Source organism: Ammospiza caudacuta, chromosome 14, assembly GCF_027887145.1.
Source record: "Ammospiza caudacuta isolate bAmmCau1 chromosome 14, bAmmCau1.pri, whole genome shotgun sequence".
Classification (NCBI taxonomy): Eukaryota; Metazoa; Chordata; class Aves; order Passeriformes; family Passerellidae; genus Ammospiza; species Ammospiza caudacuta.
The window spans coordinates 9,103,597-9,124,506 of record NC_080606.1 but is presented as its reverse complement, the minus strand read 5'-3'; the positions used below and the strand labels follow the sequence as shown (position 1 = coordinate 9,124,506).

Here is a 20,910-nt window from a genome sequence, read left to right as displayed (position 1 = left end):
AATTTATAGTTCTGCCAAATAGAGTTTTGGACGTCAGAAGCTTTGCCAATGAGTATTTAGGTTTTCCTCCAATTTTCCCCCTTTTGACTAATTCCTATTGTTCATAGAGGTCACAAGAAACTGTTACAAAGTAAGTGTAGTTTGTAAAATGCTTCTGTGTTTTGACTCTCACAACAATTACATTCTCCATCTTTTCTTCACCAACAGCGCTTTATCCAGTATCTTGCATCCCGGAACACTTTGTTCAACCTAAATAACTACCTGGACAAAAGTGCCATGCAGGGTAAGGATCTTTCACTGAAGGAGATTGCTCTACTCCTTTTTCTCTGTGGTGGTGCATGCCTTGGTGCACACTAGCAGCTAAATGACATTTAAGTGGAAGGCTGGTTTGATTTTTATTGTGTGAGACACCAAAGAATGTCCAGCCAAGAATGCAGACACAGGTAAAGTGAGATTCTGAGTTACCTGGTGAGTACTAGAAATCTATCTGTAATGTATGTGGCATTGCACACACAGCTGTAAATTTTATTAAGTGAGCTCTTAATGCTCATTAGAATAAACCTGATGAATTATCAGTACAATAATAATTTTTGTTGTTGCATTTTAAAGACTCAGCAGTAAATATTTACTGTTAAGGTGCATGGAATGGTAACTAAGATGTGCCGTATAAATAGGGAGAACTTCTTCAAATCTCTGATAAGTCCTTCAATTACTTGCTAGTGGTAGAAAACATTTTTAGGTTTTTATGTGGGTTTTGAGAGATGGCAGATAAGTTATCCAACTCTTCAGCATTTTACTAGGAATACATTTTTATTCTAATTTCAAGTACATTTTAACAAGAACTGCTTGGTGCTTGCCTAATCTTTCATGCTCAGTTCTTGCCTAATATTTTAATGTATTTAGGTGTTTATTCTCATAATTGCACCAAATGCTTTCCTAATCTTAGCCACTTGGGAAGAAACTAATGTCTCATCTCAAGATCCTGGAAAGTGCCTAGGAAGGACTTTTTATGCAAGCTGACGTAAAATAGGCTAGTAGGAGAACAGTTTTTGAAAAGAACTGAAAAACTTCAGTTTTCCTTTCAAAATATCTAATTTACAAATGCTTAACTTCCAGGCTATGATATGTCTACCTTCATTAGGCGATACAGCAGATACTTGAATGAAAAAGCACTTTCATATAGACTTGTAGCAGTTGACTTCACCAAAATGAAAAGAGGGTAAGACTACTCTGCTACTTGTGTTTGACCCTTCCTGTTGCAGGGGGTGGAACAAGGAGGAACAGTTGTTCCTGAACTTGCCACAGAATGGTGCTCTTTTGGCCCTTGGAAGCAGTGTTGAAACAATACAATGTGTGCTGAGATCTCTGTATCTTATAAATGTATGTCCTTTACTCTGTAGGATAGATGGAGTGATGAGAACTATGAATCCTGAAAAGCTTCTGAAAACCCTTCCAATCATACAGAACCAGCTTGATGCACTCCTTGATTTTGATGTAAGTACTTTAAGCTCAGTGTTAAGTAACATCCTCTCACTTTGAAGTGAGAGTTTCATTATTTTGTTAAATACTAATTTACTTTCTCATTGCTTTCTACACAGGCAAATCCAAATGAACTAACAAATGGTGTTATAAATGCTGCCTTTATGCTCCTCTTTAAAGATTCCATTAGACTTTTTGCAGCATACAATGAGGGGATTATTAATCTTTTAGGTATGTGAGAATTTTTTTAGCTTTTAATTTTGTGAAAGATATTGAAAAAAACTAAAGAACATAGACAGTTTATTACTTCAGTTTCTTAATAAATTTTCTCTGCTTTGTTGCTGTTAAGTGAAGCCTGTCTTAGTTTTAGTGACCAGGAGCATAGGCTTACACATCCACTTCTACCTGGAAGAATGCATATTGAAACAGAAAGTGAAATGAGAGGGTGATTGGTGAGACTGAAACAAAAATGCCATGAAAGTGCAGTGGATAACCTTTGCAATTGGACTGTGAAGGTTTGGTGAGATATGTGGTGTTTTGAGTATTTAATATACTCACAGTATGGCTGAATTCTGTTTTCCTGTTCTTTCTTTAAACCTTGACTGGTAGGTGAATCTGCCTGAGCTGATCAGATGAAATTGAGGGTTGTTCTAAAAGGGTGATAAGCTCCTAGCAAAGCCTTTTCATTACTATTTAAGCAAATTTATGAATGAAGCCATCAGTTTGTTCTGTTAATCAGTTAATTTTTACACAGTGCCATATTTGTAAGTATATAGAGCAGAACCATAAAAAGTACAAGATGTGGTTAATGCTCCTTTGGGTAGGTCACTTCAGTATACATTTGATAACTTCAGTATCAAAATGTATTGATACAGGGTCTAAAAAGGTAAATAAATACCAGGAAAAATTTCACATTATAAAATAATTTGTCTCATTCCAGCTTTTAGAAAAAAAGCTGACTTTGTGAAAATACTCACCATAATACCTAATTTAACAATTTGCACTGATTCACATCCATGTTTAATAAATTTTTGCATTATAGTCTAACACAGTGAAACAGAAAAATCAGTGGTTTTTTATTGACTGACTTATTATAAAAGGTTTCAGTTATTCCTATAAGCTTGAATACCTGAATAGCTTTGACTTACTACTGTCCTGTTACTGAACTTTGTCTCAAATTAACTTCTATAACACTGTGTCAGCTTTTTGCCTGGGAGGGTATTATCTTACAAGAGTTTTATTTGCATCCTCAGAAAGATATTTTGATATGAAGAAGAACCAGTGCAAAGAAGGCTTGGATATTTACAAAAAATTTCTAGCCAGAATGACCAAATTGTCAGAGTTCCTCAAAGTAGCAGAGGTAAATAAATCTATGTGTATGGAAAGGATATAATTTAACTGTCTGTATTGGTACACAACTAATATTCACAGAAACACCTTGAAACAGATTGTTTGTTTAACTTCACTATACAAGGAAGTTTTCTAGAGATGAGATATTTTAAAGATTGTATATGCTTGTTAACATGGAGTGGGATTCTTGGGTATATCCTTTTTATTAGCCAGACCACATAGTAAACTTTCTGAAGTATCATTATAAATTTTATGAATGCTCCAGAATGTATAAACTGATTACTGCAGTCTATTTAAAGATATTTATAGGGCTCTCCTTTACTGTAAGTACTTAAAAATTGATACCTAGTTCCAGTAAGCAATGTGGCTGTTTCTAATGCTTCTAGCAGGCTTTTCTGCATGAAAGTTAGGCTGGATGAAAAGCTGAGTTTGCCTTGAGATGCAGTTTAACATATTTTTGATTTCTAAGGTGTGTTCCTAATGAAACTTGAAGCAGTTCACAAAATTGTGAATATCCCTTTTTAATATGCTAGCTTCTATGTAACATTCAGACACTGCTGAATGTGTTTTTATGTTCATTGGCCCTGCATGTAGTAATGTACTTTTTTCCCTTTTTTTGTAAACCCAGCAAGTTGGAATTGATCAGGGTGACATTCCAGATCTTACTCAGGTCAGTATACATTGCATATTGATCAACCCAGTTATTTTCTTCTTTGTGTTTTTAAAGGTTGGTATGTAGCATAGTAATCTTCTTGAGGCTGTGTTCTCTTTCATGTATTTATATGTGGGAAATATGTACAGTAGCTTCTCACATGGATTAAATGTATTCACTACTTACACTTGGGAGTTCTTAAGGAGATTTTTTGGTTGTTTAAAGCAATAAAACCCACAGAAAATAATATTTTTCAAGAACTTCTGGTTTTTATCACAGAGGATTCCCTGATAAGTGAGCAGAAGTATCTTCCATGCCTAGAGGAAAGCCTTCTATTTCACTCCAATGTCTTCCAACACCCTGAAAGATGACAGTGAGCTGGTTCAGTTGAAATTTTTTTTCTGTCCCCTTAAGTCTGAGGAATACATTTTATGTTTCTATATCAGCTCTATCAGCTCTTAATGCTGGCTTTGATTTTATTCAGTAGTATGAGGGACATTTGCCATGCAGGTTGTGTGCTGGAAAACTCAGTCTGAAAGGTGAAATGCAGGGAAACATCTTCCAGTGAGGATAAACTGAGGGGCAGAAGGGAGGTGAGAAAATGGTTTGTTTGACCTGGTGAGCAGGAAACACTGATAGTGCACAGAGGTCAGTAAGATAATTCTTTGTGAGTCCCTTCAGTTTATAGGGATGTTTTATTTCTCACCTAGGGCCAGCCCAACAGAGCAGTGTGTTTGTCATTATTTCTGTAGCACAGAGTAACCTGCAGGGTGCAATAAACAGCCTGAGGAGGCTTGGGCACAAACTGCAGTGCTTTAGAGCTGAGTACTGGAGCTGTTGGAGTGCAGTCAGTGACAAGCTAACAATGTGTAATGTTGGAACAGTCATGTCTAATCCTACACTAGCTTCTTGAAATTCAATTTCATGGGCTAATTGTGAAAAATATATCTAGTGTGAAGATTTGCCTAACCTTAATCAGTGTCTTTTTAGTATGGAATTCAAACCCAAGCCATTGTCAGTGGTGTTCATTACTGCCTACAGTATGATTTCCATCTGAAATCAAGCATGTTTCAAAGCACAGATCTCTAATGCTTGCTCCTAGCATTTAATATTAATGACTTTAAGAACTTGCCTATGTGGTGAAAAGGAACTATGACTGAAACCATCAGGGTGAGGGCAGGTAATGACTGAAAACAGGAGTTTGAAGTTTTCTGTTGCTGTTTGATCTTAGCGTCATACTTTGTCTTTTGATTAGTACTGCAGTATTCAGCTGGGCTGTATTATGCTAATCACATTATACTGAAGTTATTTATACCTCACTGGGTTAGTGTGCACTTGGCCACTTAATTGGGTCATTAAAAGGCTCTTGAAAGCAAGTGGGGTTTTTTTTATTTACTAGGAATAGGGGTATTTAACTTCATTTTGCTGCTTTTTTTAATCTGAAACTTTCAGTGAGAAAATACTTAATATCTACTGTGCCCACAACGTTTTATTTCTAATAGCTCAGCTGTTTTGTTGTAAGAGCACTTACATGAGAAAAGCAATTCTGAGCTGGTGGTAGACCTCAGCATCCTGTGCATTTTGGCAATTTCAGTGCCATTATTAAACATTCCACTTAGAAAAATTTGTGGCATTTAATATGAGTTGAATAATTGTCCATCCATTTAGTGCCGCTTCAAAAGGATCTGCTGTAATTTCTTGATATTGCCACTTTTGCCTGTTTCTGTGAAGAAAATTTCCTTTGTAGGTGCCCTGTTGATGTTGCTTTCTGTTAATAGCTGTTCTTGTATTTCATGAACACAACTGGGTTGTTTCCCTCTGTATGGATGTTAGTCTGTCTTGTGTTTTGTGGGGTGGGGGATGGAGGTGAATAATGAAATACAGCCTTTCTCAAGTCAGTGGCTGGATTAGCCCAGGTATAATTTCTGATATAAAACTATCCTGTTCACTCCAAGTCTGATGTTTTGTGGGCCATGTGCAATAGTGAGAAAGTTCAGAGGAGGTTACTGGATTGTTTGGTTTAGTTCTTGTGGTTGAGGGGGTTGTTCAGAGGGTTTTAAAAAAAGTAAGTACAGAATATGCATTTCCATACAAGTAAGTTTGAGTGGATTTGGGAGGAAAAAAAATACGAGGAGAAGCTTTCTGGAATTAGGGCATGGTCTCCTGTTACTAAGATTATCTAAGCAGCTGTGCCATGCAATGCCTTTTGCAAGCTGATGTGCCTCCTGAAAGGTAAAAGTATGGGGAGGTTTGGATTGATTTGGGTTATTTTTTGTTTTGGTTTTTTAACTTGTTGTTTTGGTTTTTTAGTTTGGGTTTTTATGTCCCTGATACCTTTCCAAAAGGTTATTTCAAAATGTCCCCCTTGGGATTTAGCTGTCTGGGTCGAACACTGAATTTATTCATGACCTGGGGTGAGGTAACTACACTGTCTTAGCTTACCTTGCTCTACTTAAGAAATACAAGCTCAGGTCTTCATTTTAAGACAAGCAGTTTTATAGGATTATTTGATTGCTTTTTTTTTTCCATCTCTGAATTCATCTAGCTTGAATTTGCCTTCAATGAAAGTGGGAAGGTAGAATTGTGCCCAGTATTTCAAAGGGGAGCTTGTCTGCCAAAGCCTTATGTGAATAATATTTTCCTCTTTCCAGGAAATGCCTTGTTCTAGCTTTTGGTACAGAAGGGCTAGCAAGGGCAAGTTTATTTTTCTTCCAAACAATGCCTGTTATATCTGTTCTACCTCCTGAAAGTTGGCAAGTGGTAAGAGAGGCTTAATGTCTCTGAAACCCTGCCAAGTGAGGAGGACTGAGCTGGCAAATAGATTTACATTTTAGAGGTACATTCCCTTCATCTAAATCTACAGTAGGATTTCTTTCACTTAAAATAATTGAGTTGGTTTATTGTACAGTTACATGTTGAATAGCTACTCAATCTGCAGTAGTGTCCTTGGGATCAGATTGGATTTGATTCCCTGTTTTATCAAACCTAACATCCTGCTGTTGTCAGGTGTTTCTACTGCAAGCCTTTGACTGTAAATATTTGAGTGGAGAGTGACTGGGTTTTTGTTGTTACTTGGGAAAATATATAAAAAATGCCAGGTCTTTGTCTGGGGACTTGTGTGAGTTTAAGGGAGTAGTGCTTCATCAGCTTGGATTATTCATTTAATTCTAACACAGCAAATACTGTTGCCAAAACCAAGAATCTGACTTGCACGCACAGAAACAGAGCCACTGTGGGGAATCCTTCCCTCCTGCCCCTGTGATCCCACTCCTTTTAAGGAACCCCCACTGAGCAGATGGAATTTGGGTGTGTAGGATGGCAGCAAAACCCAAAGGCAGCATTACTGATGTGTGAGATTTTTGGTTTTCTCACCAACTAAAAACAATCTGTGTACTAAACAATGATGTGTTGATAGAAGCAGTGTTTTATAAATACTTTTAATTTTAGGCACCCAGCAGCTTGCTTGAGGCACTGGAACAGCATTTGGCTTCTGTGGAGGGAAAGAAAACAAAGGAAGTCTCTGCTGCCAGCAGGTGAGCACCCAGTGAATTACAACAGTGCCCGTACTTAAGATCTGCCATTGTCATTCTACCAATTTTCAGGATTCAGTTGTGTGCTATTCTTGATTTTTATTCACTGCTGAATGTATCTTCCTAGACATATAAATGAAACACCTAGTGAGTAATAGTCTGATAGCTTAGCCACATTTGAAATGTTGGTATGTCTGCCTGTGTCTCAGATGGACTTCTGATTGTGCTGTAATAAACCACTGAGCTGAGATCTTGTATGTTACTCATTTTAGCTTCTACTTTTTTGAAGTCCTTTGACTTGTAACATTTATAAGGTGTTTGGATTTTGATACTCTTCTTACCCAAGATAAGATGGTATTTATCTGAATTGTTATTATTTATATATCCATGGACTACCTCTCAGACCATGAATTTATCTTAACTTTCTCCTAAAAGTTCTTCAGCCCCTCTTCAAAACAGCCAAATTAGTTTAGGTGTGTTGTGCTGAAAGAAATTGTGTTATTCTTTCTGTCAAGTACAGTATCAGTATGAATGAAAATATTTCTGACTGAATAATGAGAGATCTCTTTTGGCATAGACTTTGTCCCACAGAAACTTGGTAAATATTGATAAATGTATCAGGCTGAGCTATGTTCCCAATTTACTGTCTTTCCCCTCAGATTATTTTTTTCAAGTATCTAAGGATTCACTGCCACAATATTCTGTTCCTGTGTGTAATGATGTGCTTTCTTTGCTGTTACACAGTGTACAAACAAACTTTCTGTGCCTCTGACATTAGAATAACATTCCAGTCTAGTCTAGATAACTTTAAAGAGGAAAGACAACTGCTGTGTTCCACATTTCCAGTTCCTACCCACTGAAACTTGAGGGAGTCACACTGTGCAATTGTGCCTCTGTCACCAAACTGGTTTTGTTGTGTCTGCTCTTTTATGTACCAGAGGGAAGTGGTGACTGGGAAGGATGGCACACGACTAGATAAGGCACTTGATGATGAAACTGTGAGTGATGTATACCTGACCATGGGTTTTTTAATAATATTTTTAAAAATTCTTGCTCCTTTTAGAGCCAGTGCCCTATCCAGTGCTGTTTCCACACTTGCCAATACAGGAATGTCCTTCAGCAGGATGGATGAGAAAGAAAAGCAGCAGGCATTGGAGGAGGAGCAAGTTAGACTGCAGGCACTTAAGGTAGGATGTTTTTATCAAGTTTTGTATTCAAAGATTTTTTGTAGCTGGATAAATAGTGAATGGTGATGAAGCTTGCAAGGTGTTTTATGTGAGGAATGTGAGCTGTGTAAAACATACACCTGTGCTCTAAAAATGCAGTGAACATATCTAGAAGTAGTAAGGGATGTAAACCTGAAATTAATTTAAACAAGGCTGTTACATTGCTACATTATGATTGGGTTGCACCTTGTCATACTGCTTTCTGAACATCTGAATTGGACCATGAAGGGACTCATGAAGTAGAGAGATGAGCCTTCCTGAACAAAGGTCCATTGAGCTGTTTCTCTGATTGACTGTGGAGGGAGCCTGGAATGTGTAGCTTGACTAGAAATGATTTACTTCTAGGCAGATATGGATTAAAAAAGAATTATTTAAAACATCAAAGTCTCATCTTGATTTTTATGTACTTTGTTAAAACAAATACCCTTATCTCTAACTCCAGTTATTTTTCTGTTTTTAGGACTTTATAGAATTAAAATTTTCTTCTTTGAAAATGTCCCCAGGACTGAAATGTTAACAAATTAATAAGACTAAAATGCCAACTGTCTCTCTTACCTTTCAGGAGCAGCGATTAAGAGAAATCTCTGTAGTATCAAATTCCACTTCCACATCAGCATCCCCAAGCACTTTATCAGGAAAAAGTGTGAATACCACTGTAGCTGTTGACCTCTTTGCTGCACCAGCACCCACAACAAATAGGTGAGAGATACTTTGCTTTCCAAAAGAAACAGGTATTACTGCACTGACCTGTAACTCCACAATCAACTGCAAAACTGTGATCCTGGTTACCTCTCAGGTACCTTTTGCTGCTGTACACACAATAATTCTTTTGGTGTGCATCAGTACACAATTTTGTCAGTAAGTGCTTAATTACCAGTTTGTTGTATCACTGTTGTTGATGGGCTGTTAGCAAATAAGAGAAAATGAGATTGGTAAGAGTGTTCATAAAAGCAAGAATGCAATGCCTGTTACATATCTTTATATTATGCTCTCTGTCTCTCATTTCTTATCCAGCATGCCCAACCTTTCTAGTGATCTTTTTGATCTTCAGCCTGCATTTGTTCCAACTGTGCAAAGTACTCCAGCTATATCAACATCAGCAAGCAATGCTTGGGGAGGTGAGCTCATACCTTGATTTGACTGTCTAAATGATAAGGGAATTCTTAGAATACAAGGTTCATACTTAATTGAATCTGCATCTTAAACCTTAACTATTTTGCATCCAAACATTCATAACAAAATATGAAGTAAATAATCTAAAAATTCTGACCAACTCCTTGAACACATAGCATTAGTGTTGATGGAACACAGGAGCACAACTGTTCAATAAAGGGGACAGGGAGAAGAAATATAACTCAAGATCTAAGTTTAAAAACACTGGCAAATAAAACCTAAGCAGGTGTAACTGAGAACATCCTGGAATAGTGTTTCCATTTAATTAAGCAATATTTAATATACTTCTCATTTAAAAGGTGTTGGTAATTTCAGAGTTCTTGTAAAAAAGCTGTGGGCCCCAGTTTCTTCACCCATCTTCCAAAGAATGGTCAGGTTAGATGTCAGAAGTGGCTTAAATGCCAAAAGAAGGCAGTGATAACACCATGGGAAATGTTAGTATTTTAATAGGTGGAATTGATACTCTCATATGCTATTTAAAAGGTAGATTATTGAAGCCAAAAATGCAGTATCTAACTTCTTTGATATATGTTCTGTCATTCTCCCCCTCCCACCTTATGTCAATACTAGGATTATTTTCCCTAAACAGAGCTGTTAAGATTTTTATCTGAAACTAAAACTTTGTATCTGATTTGTCTTTAGATAATATCTATCTAAAATTTGTATCTAACTTTGATCATTAGGTAGAATATTTACAATTTGACTTTGTCTAGAGATTCTCATATTCAATCATTCAGTCTGTTTTTCTTTTCCATTATTTGTACTCTGTATTCTTTCCTTCACTTCTGCATCTGAAAGGTCCTTTCTCGTCTTCAAATGGTTGTGTTGGTTCTCCACCTCATCTGGACATCTTTGACATGAAGCCAGTTGAAGAAGCTGTAAAATCTGCCACCCCTTTCATCAATTCTTCTTTTTCCTCCAAACAAACAGTGGAACTATTTAGTGGTAACAAAACCAAACCCCATGTAATTTATTTGCAAGTGGAGGTGATAATGCTGATAATATGGGCCATGTAATCTTTTTGTGGTATGTGCCAATCTTCACTTTTTATTAACAAGTGAAAATGGTGCATTAATTCTAGGTGTAGTAAATTGTTTCCTTAAATGTTTATTTCTGTAGTTGAAATAAACTGTTATTTTGTTCTGCTTGCCCAGTCTAGACTTCCTAAGACCTGCAGCTGATATCTTTCAAACTGCTGCCTCCTTTCTCTTTTGTAATGGGGAATGCAGGAGTTACTTGGCTTTTCAAATCTGTAAAATAGAAAAAAAAAAACTTTTTATAGTAGTAAAATTTCCTAATTTTTAACTGCAGACTTAATTGTTGGGTTCCCTCTTCCTTTTTCTCTTTAAAACTGATCTTATTTTCTTCTCTCTTTTTGCAAAGATGATTTTAGTGGTCATAAACCAACATATGCTTCTGTGTATCATCCTGTGACTGTTGATGGTAATTGGATTTTTTTTTCTTTCCATTTTTTAAAACTTTCTGGTTTCACTAGAATCAATGATATTACTTCATGGGTGTATTTCATTACTCTGCTTTTTTTTTTTCAGGTTTTCCTCTTCATTCAGCTTCTCCAAGTACTGCCTCTTCAACAATTAATGTGGACTTTGATGCTGTTTTTGGAGGAAAATCTACAGCACCAGAGTACAGGACTGCAAGTGGTAAAAACTGCCTTATGACTAATTTATACCCTACAGGCAAAAATTGCTTAACAATTTAGCATAATTGCTACTGCAGTTGGAAATTTATTAACTTAATATATTTGCGAGGTGATTATGAGCTGATAAGAGGCAACCAGTTCAGTTGTTAGTTATTTACTTTGAAATTAGCTTGGACTGATTTCATTCTCTGTGTAATAACTGTTTCCTCTCTCTCTGGGGGAACAAACTTTGAATGTGGCCCACTGGATTCTCCTAATGGGTAAGCTCATGTTCATTTTTCTTCTGTATTTTCTCTTGATATGTGGTGATGATTTCTCTCTGATTCCATCCAGAAGTGCAGAACTGGTTGTGTGTGTTTCTTGAAGAATACCTGAGTTAGTCTTTCTCTTCTGTGTAGCAAAGTATTGTTAAAATACAGTTCAAGATTCTTTTAGATTAGTAGGTACAATACAGTATTCCATGAAAAATAAGAAGTTATACTATGCTTCTATCAAAGTCTTAAATACTTCCATAATGTTGTACCTTCACATATACTCAATTTAGTGCTCTGTAAAGAAAATACCCCACTGGCCTATAGATGTCATTTATTAAATGTAGTGTAACCATTTTGTTAGCAGTTGCTTTTATTTTCTTTGTTTAGGTTTTAACTTTCTAGATGATGTATTGCAACCCACAGTACCACCACAAAGTCAAAAAGGCACTGTAGCCAGTCAGCAAAGTGGAAAAATTCTAGCAAATGACCTTGATTCTTCACTTGCAAATCTAGTAGGAAGTAAGTGTGAAGCCTTTAAAATTTACTTTTCCATTTTTACTAAAAGCAAAATAAGCTTTTTTTTCCCCTCTCAAATTAAAATGCTTAAGGATTTTGTCTGCTTCTTTTCCCTGACAGATCTTGGCTTTGGAGGAACTCCATCCAAAAAGTAAGTATATGTATGCATATATATGTACTTAGAATATTCTCAGGTGACTATTTAACAGTCTCTGGCACTAACATGGCAAGAATTTCATCGCTTGAAACAATCCAAAATAACTGAGAAGTGCATTGGAACAGTGTGTTTGTGGTTAGTCAGCACAATGTGGCCAACCTTAACTTTTAAAGAAAATCACTTGAATTAGTTTTGCAATTGCTGTATTTTTATTGAAGTATTTTTGTTTATGAAACACTATAAAAGTTACCCCAAACTCCAGTTAATCATTAAATGCACAGTGCAGCACTGATAGTTCACTTTGAACACAGAAAGAAGCCCCAGACTTCACACTTACTGGAGAAGAGATGCTGTAATTACTGAAATTGTGTTTGTTCATAGATTTCAGCTCTGTGCATGCATTAAGGGATGTTTGGGTTTCCTGTCATGTTGTTTTACTCTAGCTGTTGCCTCTCCATGAAAACTAACACCATGGCTTCATTTTAGATCAGATATGCAGTGGTCTCAGCCTACAGAGAAAAAACTTACTGGTGGAACAAACTGGCAAGCAAAAACAAGCACATCAACCACGTGGACCCCAACTCCCTTACCCACTATTCCACACATGGTAATTTCTGTACTGTGAAATCACACTTCATTTTAGCAAATGCTGCTTCTCTGCTTACATTCATTTCAAATTAAATTTAATTTTAAAATTCAAAGGCATTTGATACAAGACTGGGGGTAGCAGGGAATGCTTGCAGGATCATAGGATATTGCTGAATGAGGTAGAGATTTTAGCATGCTTTATTTCCCCTCACTGAAAAACTTGTCCATTAAGGGCTTACATCTCAAGTGAAGGGTGGATCACCTGTCTGAGTTCATAAATTCTTTTGGGATTGAAACAAATCATCTCAGTCCAGAAAATTCCTGATATGCATGTTTGAGATGCTCCCATTCCCCCTGACATGCAAATGTGCACACAAAAATTCACCTTGAAGAATCCAAAGAATGTGTTTTAAGGGCAAAACTGCAGTTCCTTCCAGTCTTTGCTCCTTTCTCAGTTTTATCATGAAACACTGCTGCAACCCCTGCAAGGCACCCCAATAATGAGGTCAAGCAGCACTTTAAACTTCTGATATTGCTCAACAGGAACTTCATATTTTAACACAGTAGAAAATGTTAAGTGTATCTTTTATAGTTATTTAAATGAAGAGTTTTCATTTCTAGGAGGAGTATTTGTAGGCAACTGACTTTTCTATGATTTAAGAAGATTTTTCAACTGTGTTATATTTATAGAAATATGAATCACTTCTAAAATAGAGCTCTTAGAAGGAAGTAGATGTTCATCTCAGTTACACAGACAACTAGGATAATTACCACATTTCCTGTGAATTTTGGACTGCTGTCTGACTTAATTTTGCAATAACCATAGTTTTGCCTTTAATGCGTCTTTTCCTTGTCTTATGACTATGCTCATTCAGAATTAGAGAACTTGAATGCAATATTAAATCCAGTATTGGACTCAAAAATGAAACTAAAAAAATTTGGTGAGAGGGCACAGTTGTATTGCACTCTCATGTGAAATTTTTTTTGAGACCATACAATCTCTCTATCCCCTCTAGGTGCTCTGGAATGTGTTGTTAGAGTGCTGATGCATTTTTATTTCTGGAACATAGAGGATACCTTAGTACCCATTGATCACTGTGGATTTAAAGTTATGTTTTATTTCATATGTTCATCAGGTCTAAGTATTTGACTGTTTTATGCCAGGTGTCTGGTCATGTATTTTCCTGGAGCTCCAAACAATTACTGATGTGAAGATCTAGCTCAGCTCTTTAAAATGCGTGTCCCAGAAGTGCAGAGTGCAGTGTCCTGGCTGGCCTCTGGCACTCAGCTCACCCTCCAATTCATGAACCTCTGCATCCTGTCCCATAGCCAGGGTTTAACCAGCACCTGGGATTCAGTGCAATTAGCACAGCTTAACAAAGCATGGCCTTAGGAAGCACATGAATTGCTGGGCTGTGAATGTCACCTGATATAAGGCTGAAAATGCTCTTCATTTTTCTTTTGTCATATTGTGACATGTGCTGACATCAGATGTTACTATGTGGGCAGCCTGACTAAACATCTGCTGCTATTCAGTTCCTAAACCAGATGGTCACTGGCTTTCTTGGCTTTTTTTCCTATGCCCTTCTCCCATAATGGGAGGAAGAAGGAGCATTGCATGCCATGCCCTCTAAAAGCTTCTCACACACATGCTTGTGCAAGCAACATGCTCAAATCTGGCTAGGTGTAGTAAAATTCCTAATTTTGCTGTAAGTTGTACTAGTGGTAACTTTCTAAGCTTATTAATTTATGTTACTGTCATTGCACTTTTTTCCCCCCACACTTTAATGGTTTTAATAAGTGAGCATAGTTAAAAACTGTTATGGTACTGGACTTGAATCCATCCCTTAGTTAGAATTTCCAGCATGAATACCTATTAAATAATTTTCTATCTTATCCTTTTGCTATGCCAGAATGGAGTACACTATCCTGCATATGTAAGTCAATTTCTTGTAAATACATTGGTTATTTTTAGTACTGAAAAATATGTAGTTTTCAAAGTTCTGTATATCTATCACTAAGTTTGCATGAGTTTCTCTGAAATTTAAAATTTTCTTGTTTAAAGGTACCTGCTCCTATCACATACCCATTGACCACACCTCAAGTGCCTGTATATGGAATGGTAAGAAGCTTGATTTGTTTTGAGTTCCTGAAAACTGAGTTGTCTCTACCAGTGGGTTTCATGTCATGAAGTATGATGTTCAAGCCATCCTGCACATTAAATGTGTTGGCAATAGTGTGTAAAATCTGGTATGTTTCTCATACTGCATTGAAAGATGACCCTGGGGTTGATATAGCAGTGGTTTTTAAAAGCTTTGACTTTATTCTCTGTGTGTCTATATTTTTCTTTTTTACTATACTTTAAATGCAAAAATATATATCTTGTGGAAGTAGTTTGCATTTTATATATTTAGTTTTGTGGGGTTTTTGTTTTTCTCACAGGTACCTCCTCAGGTTGGAGCTGCTCCTTTGATGGCACCCCAGACAATGATGTACACACAGCCTGGTCTAAGGCCAACAAATCCTTTTGCACCTGTTTCTGAAACTCAGGTGAGCAGTGCTCTTTAATCTTGTTCACATTGAAACTTCAGCCTTGGCAAGCACAACCAAAGGCTTCATGAAAGGCTGCAGGTGTATTTCTGCATGTGCAAGTGAGGGGTTCTTCAAGGGCAGCAGTTTTTTCTGGTGAGGAGGCAAATTCAGGTGATGGAATTGCAGGAAGCAAGGAAGAAAATCAAAATCAGATTTTTACTTCTCACTGTTTCAGTATTAAGTAAACAGGAGTGGTGAAGGTATGTAGGTTTTATTTTCCCTATGACATTAGCTGGATACTTGATTTAGTCATGCTGACCAGAGCAGTGCTGGAAGCTTCTTCAAGGATCAGGTGATGTGGGAGGGGAAAAGGCATGGACAAGAGATCATTCAAGCTGGAGAAACTGTACTCTTGTCATCCAAATACATTGGTCTTAATATTCTTTGGGGTTTTTTTAAGTGCCAAAGCCTATAGACTTAACTTAAAAGTAACAAAGCAGCCAAATAGATTCTTTATTCTAAAGCACTGGGAAAGCATTTGTTATATAAGTGGCATTAATACATAATCTTTGTTTCACAGATACAGTTTATGTAGAACCACCAAAGCAACAAGATGTGACAACAACCAAATACTGGTAAAAAAGAAAAGACTGAATTTCAATCTTTCCATGATGTATTCCTGAACAGGGCAACTGCTTATTCCCTGTATAATACAATATTATTTTGAACTGCAATGCTTTAGAGATTCTTGTTTATAACAGTCACTGCAGTGTGAAGTCATGTTTGTTTCCTGATTTATTTTTTAACTGCTCAGCAGAAAACTGTATTTTTATTGAGGTTGACTCAGAAGGTGCAAGCTGGATTACCATGTTCAAAATCAAGGAGAAGGTTACATGATTGCTCTACAACCTTAATCATCAGTGGATTACCTTAGGAATTGACTGAGAATGTCAAGTTATTTATTTTATTCATAAATTCTGTGGCTGCTGTAACCAAGACACAACACAAAATCAAGTTGAGCAATCAAATTTTTATGTGCTCTAATAAATACTCTGATAGAGCAATGCTTGCATTATCATAAGGCCAACATTGTGTGAAGTCAGACAGCTTTTTCACATGAGAATAACTTAGAGTAATTTGCAAATTTTAAATGTGAGTTTGAAATGCTGTGAATCATCAAGACACATATTACACAGACATAGTAAAAATAATAAATTGCTCCATTGGTATGTCAGTATTACAGGGCTAAGTAAAAAGAGCCAGCAGCCGCAAGGCTGCAAGTGTGTGATGGACATGGGGAAATGAGTGTTCCAGAACAGCTCATGCAGCTCCAGCAGCTGCACTTCACAGGTTCCTTCTGGGCAGGTGGCACCTCCCAGAGGCTCAGGGGAGAGCAGCCTTGGGAGCCAGGGTCTGTCAGTGCCCCAGCCCTGCAGCACTCTGAGAGCCTTGCTGGTAACTGCAGAGAGGCAGGAGAGCCAACTCTTCTTTCTGAAGTCCATTAGGTCAAAATACTCAAAGCCTGCAATCATGCTGACACTCATGAACTGGCAACTATTTTGAAATTATCCAGCTGTAGAGAATAGCTTGTGCTTCTTTTTTGGAATAAGAACCTAGTTGTAAACCATATAAAAATAATTATTTTTAAATGTGTAAATACATGTAAACTTTTAGATAGTTGTTTCTTTGATGCTGCAGTAATCTTTTTCTTCTGTAGTAATTTCAATGTAAAAATGCTATGTTTCTTTGGACTCTTTTTGAGAGGAAAATCTTTAAAATCAACTAATTTATGAAATATTGCTGTTCACAATGGGTCAGATGTGTACAGACTTCTGGAACATATTTTGTACTTAAGAATCTTCCTCCAGAACTGAAATTGGCGATGAAAATGCCTTACCTTGTATTTTTCACTGTCTGATAAAAAGTGATAGCATTAAAAAAACCCATTAATTATAATTAAGTAGATAAAAGTGGGAACCTTTCCTCCAGAAGTTTTGTAGCAAAATGCAATGAAAAGCTCTCCTGTAAAATTGCTTCTAATAATGATTAATATTAAAGCTGAGTTTTCTATTGTTACAATAGACCTCCAGCATAGTATGTCTTCTATCTTTTGGGAGAGTCTGTAATTGCAGAAATATCTCTCACTCTCACCATAAATGCAGATAGGTCTGAGAATCTTGTCAAACTCTCCTGTAGAGAACTTCTAAATAAAGCACATTCCTCAGAGTGAGAACAACCCTTCTATTTTTCAAAATGCTTAATTCTGTCCAAAGAATGCAAAAGTAATATTTCTTAACTCTATGGTAAATATTTTGCCAATGAATCAGTACAAAAGAAACAAAATAAAACTCCTCTCCTCAACCCTTGAAATCTGTAACTGCTGATTTCCTGGAAATTGAAACCTTGCAGAAATTTAAAACTCAGTATTCCTTGATGTATATTGATTTTGAAAGGATTTGGACTCAGTATATGGTAGTTTAATGTTCAAGTTTGAATTACAAAGGGCTTCAAGCTTTAATCCACCTTTATTGGGTTGAACAATTGTACAATTTTAAGCCAATGAGTTCTTCAGTGCCTATAGTTGCCCTCCACATGCTGAGGGAATAGATGCCATTTAGAATGGGTCGTTGTGTTGAGGGGACTGTTTATTTAAGAAATAGTGAATTCCATAGATTCATTCAGCAGTCAAAAGTCTTGTGTTCAAATTAGATCAGTCCATGTAGTTATAAATGTCTGGGCATTAATGGCAGAAGTGAGAGTGCTACAGGCAGGCAGTTCCTAGCACTGTAAGCTGTTGGGTCTCTTTCTTATACTGAGTTGTATAAGTAATAACATATTATTTTAATAAAATATGCAAATAAATGCCTAGCAAGCAGTATATATTAGTTATAACTTTATTTGAGAGCATTCTGAATATCTGGAATATACCTGGCTCAAAAATGGATTTAGTACTGGATAACAGCTTGCACTACTTCTGATTTGCTCTGATCTTTTGATGGTTCTTTTGGTCTGCTTTCTTATAGCAAAGCTGTCTGATACCAACTTATTAGTATTAAAAAAGGAGAAACAGCCACAAAGTATGTTTTAAGAACTTTATAACCTACCTTCTTTTGTTGATTTGAAACACAGCTTACAGCTTGATCCTTGTGAAGCAAGATCACTTTGTACCTTCTCTCTGCACACAAGTGCACAGGACTGGGTTTTGCCAACTCTTTCTTGTGCACATGTTGGAACACACAAAATGGCAGAGTATGTGTTTAAATAACATACATGAGAAGTGAAAACCAAGGACTTAGGATGCTGTCAAGGCTTTTATGGCTATTCTCCACAAAAAAACCCCACTCTGAACACCAGGGTTGTTCTTGAGGGCAACTGTACCAGCCTGCAGAAACTGCAAACAGCAGTTGTGAGGAGTGAAGAGAGATGTAAATAAATGTGATTTTTCTTCTGACTCATTGGATCATAGTGGTGTTCTGCATACTTCAGGAAGCTGATGACTAAGATGTCTCTCCATATTTGTCTGAACAAGGAGGAAGAGTTTGATTTGTGCTGTACACTTTGCATTATTGTACTTTAGTGCGTCACTTGAGCCTCACTGTTGGGAGCTGGTGCTGCTACAGGCAGGCTGTCATGGAATGTGCATTGGATGGCTTCTGAGGGACTTGGGAAAGGTGGATTGTGTGAGGCCTCTTGGACTTGAACATGTACCTCTAAATAACTGGGGTTTTCAATGATCTCTAGCTATAGTTTGACTTTGCCTCCAAGAAGTCATTGATTTTTTTTTAATGGATTTCGGGCATGTGTACTAGAAAAATCTGTTCTGTGCACATAGTGGTGGAATATTTGTAGGTAAAATAACAAATGGACTTTTGTTTAAGAAAAAAACAAAGCAAACAGCAAAAACCACACACACAAAAGTAACAACAGAACTTCTGACTACAAGATTGAATACAGGGTGTATCTATCCCCAGCTGGATATTTTGATGTGTGGCAGGGATTGGGGGGGGGGGGGGGGGGGGTTACAATTAGAAGAGTATGCACTGTGGATCGGTGCTTAATTTGTACATAAAAAGGAAAACTTTGTTTGGGGTAGTTTGTATTGTAAGGATAACATCTAAAGGCACTGTATCATCATTTATTTCCATTGAAAAGATTATATTTTTGAGCAATGGAAACTGTACATGTTATCATTTATACATTACTGATAGCTAGGACTATAGAATACCTGTTGCTATGACTCTGAAGATGTATCTGACCTGTCATTGATCTGTACATTTCTGCATCACTACTTTATGCAGATTCTCATGATCATCTATTTAAAGAGATTGTAGTAACTGGTACAGTTACAACAGGAATTGTAACATCAAATCTTTCAGTATATCTCAGATGTGTATCCTTGTGATTAAGCTTAATCCTTTACCAAATGTTTGGCTGGAATCTCATCTTGGAGCAATGACAAAATAGGTGCTGGAACAGATTTCCCTCACCCCAACCCACACTTTATTTATTTAATAGGTCTTGTTTTGTATGTTATGTTTTCTCCCATAACAGGTTTGTGCCTTTTATTGGATATTTATTTAAAAGGAGCTATGATAATTTAGGTTGCTTTTTTTCAGATGTATTCTTGTACAGATGTTCCTTTCTGTGAGTTCCTTCATTTTATAAGAATACAGAATGTGTGGAAAATATACTAGCCACAAACTGGAAAAAAAATCTAAGGATTTATGTTCTATGAATTTTTTAAAAAATAAGCCTAAGCACAAGACTGGCTGTGTTGATATTTTAATTGTGGAACTTCACAATTTGTTAATATGCAAATTGTTCATTTTTTAAAAAACTGCTCATATCCACATATTTGATGAAACAGGTTTTGGAAAAAAATAAACTTTGGCATATGCAAGGCATGTGTATATGTGATCATTTTTTGTGTTCTCAGGCTTAAGGCTTTCTATAATGCCTATAAGCCATGGCTGAATTAAGGTGTTTAACTGGCTTGTTCCAGCTCTGTGTTTACATTGGAGCAGAGAAGGCTCCAGGGGCACTGTGAGCCTTGGCTGGGTTCATTCCCAGCCATCATCATTCCAGCGGTGTGGAGAGTAAGGACGTGGGGGTGCGCAGCTGCTCCTTCTTTCTACAGCAGAAAACTCTATTTTTAATAGCAGTATTTTTGTTTCTTTAACTTGCAGAGATCTGTTTTCAGTTGTGAGCTTGGACTACTTAGTTCATTCGTGTTGGTCTCCATCTCAGAGCTGAGGCCCGGGCAGCGGCGATGAGCTGCGGGCTCGGCCGGGCTGCGACGAGCCGGCTGTGAGGGCACGGGCCGGGAGCAGCCTGTGCGTGTGAATGCAGGGCAGGCATTACCGCTGATCCTTTAGGAATGGTTATTGTAGATTGTTAAAGGATTGCTCCTGTTTGCTCTATTTGGCTTGTCACGCTGCGTTTAGAAACAAGGGCGCTTCCTCCGCAGGCAGAAGCACAGGGTGGGTCGGGCAGCATCTCCTTCCCGGGATAGGGCAGTCAAGGCGCTCACAGCCCCGGCCACCCCAGGCAGGCCCCGCTGCCGGAACCTCCCTTTCACAGCGGATCCTTCCCTTTCACAGCGGAGCCGCCCCTTCCTGCCGGAGCTGGCCCATCCTATCGGATCCTTCCCTTTCACACGGGAGGCTTCCCCTACATAGTGGAGCCTGCCCCTCTCTGCCGGCTCTTTCCCTTTCATAGTGGAGCCTTCCCCTTCCTGCCGGAGCCTTCCCTTCCTGCCCCGCCCCCTCACGCTGCTGGGCCAATGGGCGGTGC

General features: G+C 37.5%; 1 protein-coding gene across 6 annotated transcripts in view; it reads left to right on the top strand.

The window, feature by feature from the left end:
* VBP1 (VHL binding protein 1) overlaps positions 1-20,910 on the top strand; it is a 39,333-nt gene that overhangs the window by 8,994 nt on the left and 9,429 nt on the right. The window contains exons 3-21 of one of the 6 annotated variants that reach the window (XM_058814049.1): positions 208-283; positions 1,117-1,219; positions 1,401-1,494; positions 1,599-1,710; positions 2,733-2,839; positions 3,458-3,499; positions 6,929-7,014; positions 8,075-8,198; positions 8,800-8,936; positions 9,252-9,355; positions 10,209-10,355; positions 10,794-10,853; positions 10,961-11,071; positions 11,727-11,843; positions 11,961-11,991; positions 12,484-12,604; positions 14,651-14,707; positions 15,028-15,135; positions 15,698-19,102. In XM_058814049.1, coding sequence (XP_058670032.1) covers positions 208-283; positions 1,117-1,219; positions 1,401-1,494; positions 1,599-1,710; positions 2,733-2,839; positions 3,458-3,499; positions 6,929-7,014; positions 8,075-8,198; positions 8,800-8,936; positions 9,252-9,355; positions 10,209-10,355; positions 10,794-10,853; positions 10,961-11,071; positions 11,727-11,843; positions 11,961-11,991; positions 12,484-12,604; positions 14,651-14,707; positions 15,028-15,135; positions 15,698-15,712 — 1,752 coding nt within the window. In that variant the 3' untranslated portion in view covers positions 15,713-19,102. Of the gene's footprint in view, positions 1-207; positions 284-1,116; positions 1,220-1,400; positions 1,495-1,598; positions 1,711-2,732; positions 2,840-3,457; positions 3,500-6,928; positions 7,015-8,074; positions 8,199-8,799; positions 8,937-9,251; positions 9,356-10,208; positions 10,437-10,793; positions 10,854-10,960; positions 11,072-11,711; positions 11,844-11,960; positions 11,992-12,483; positions 12,605-14,650; positions 14,708-15,027; positions 15,136-15,697; positions 19,103-20,910 lie in introns of those variants that run through there. The other 5 variants (XM_058814048.1, XM_058814055.1, XM_058814051.1 and 2 more) reach the window with 5 other exon arrangements.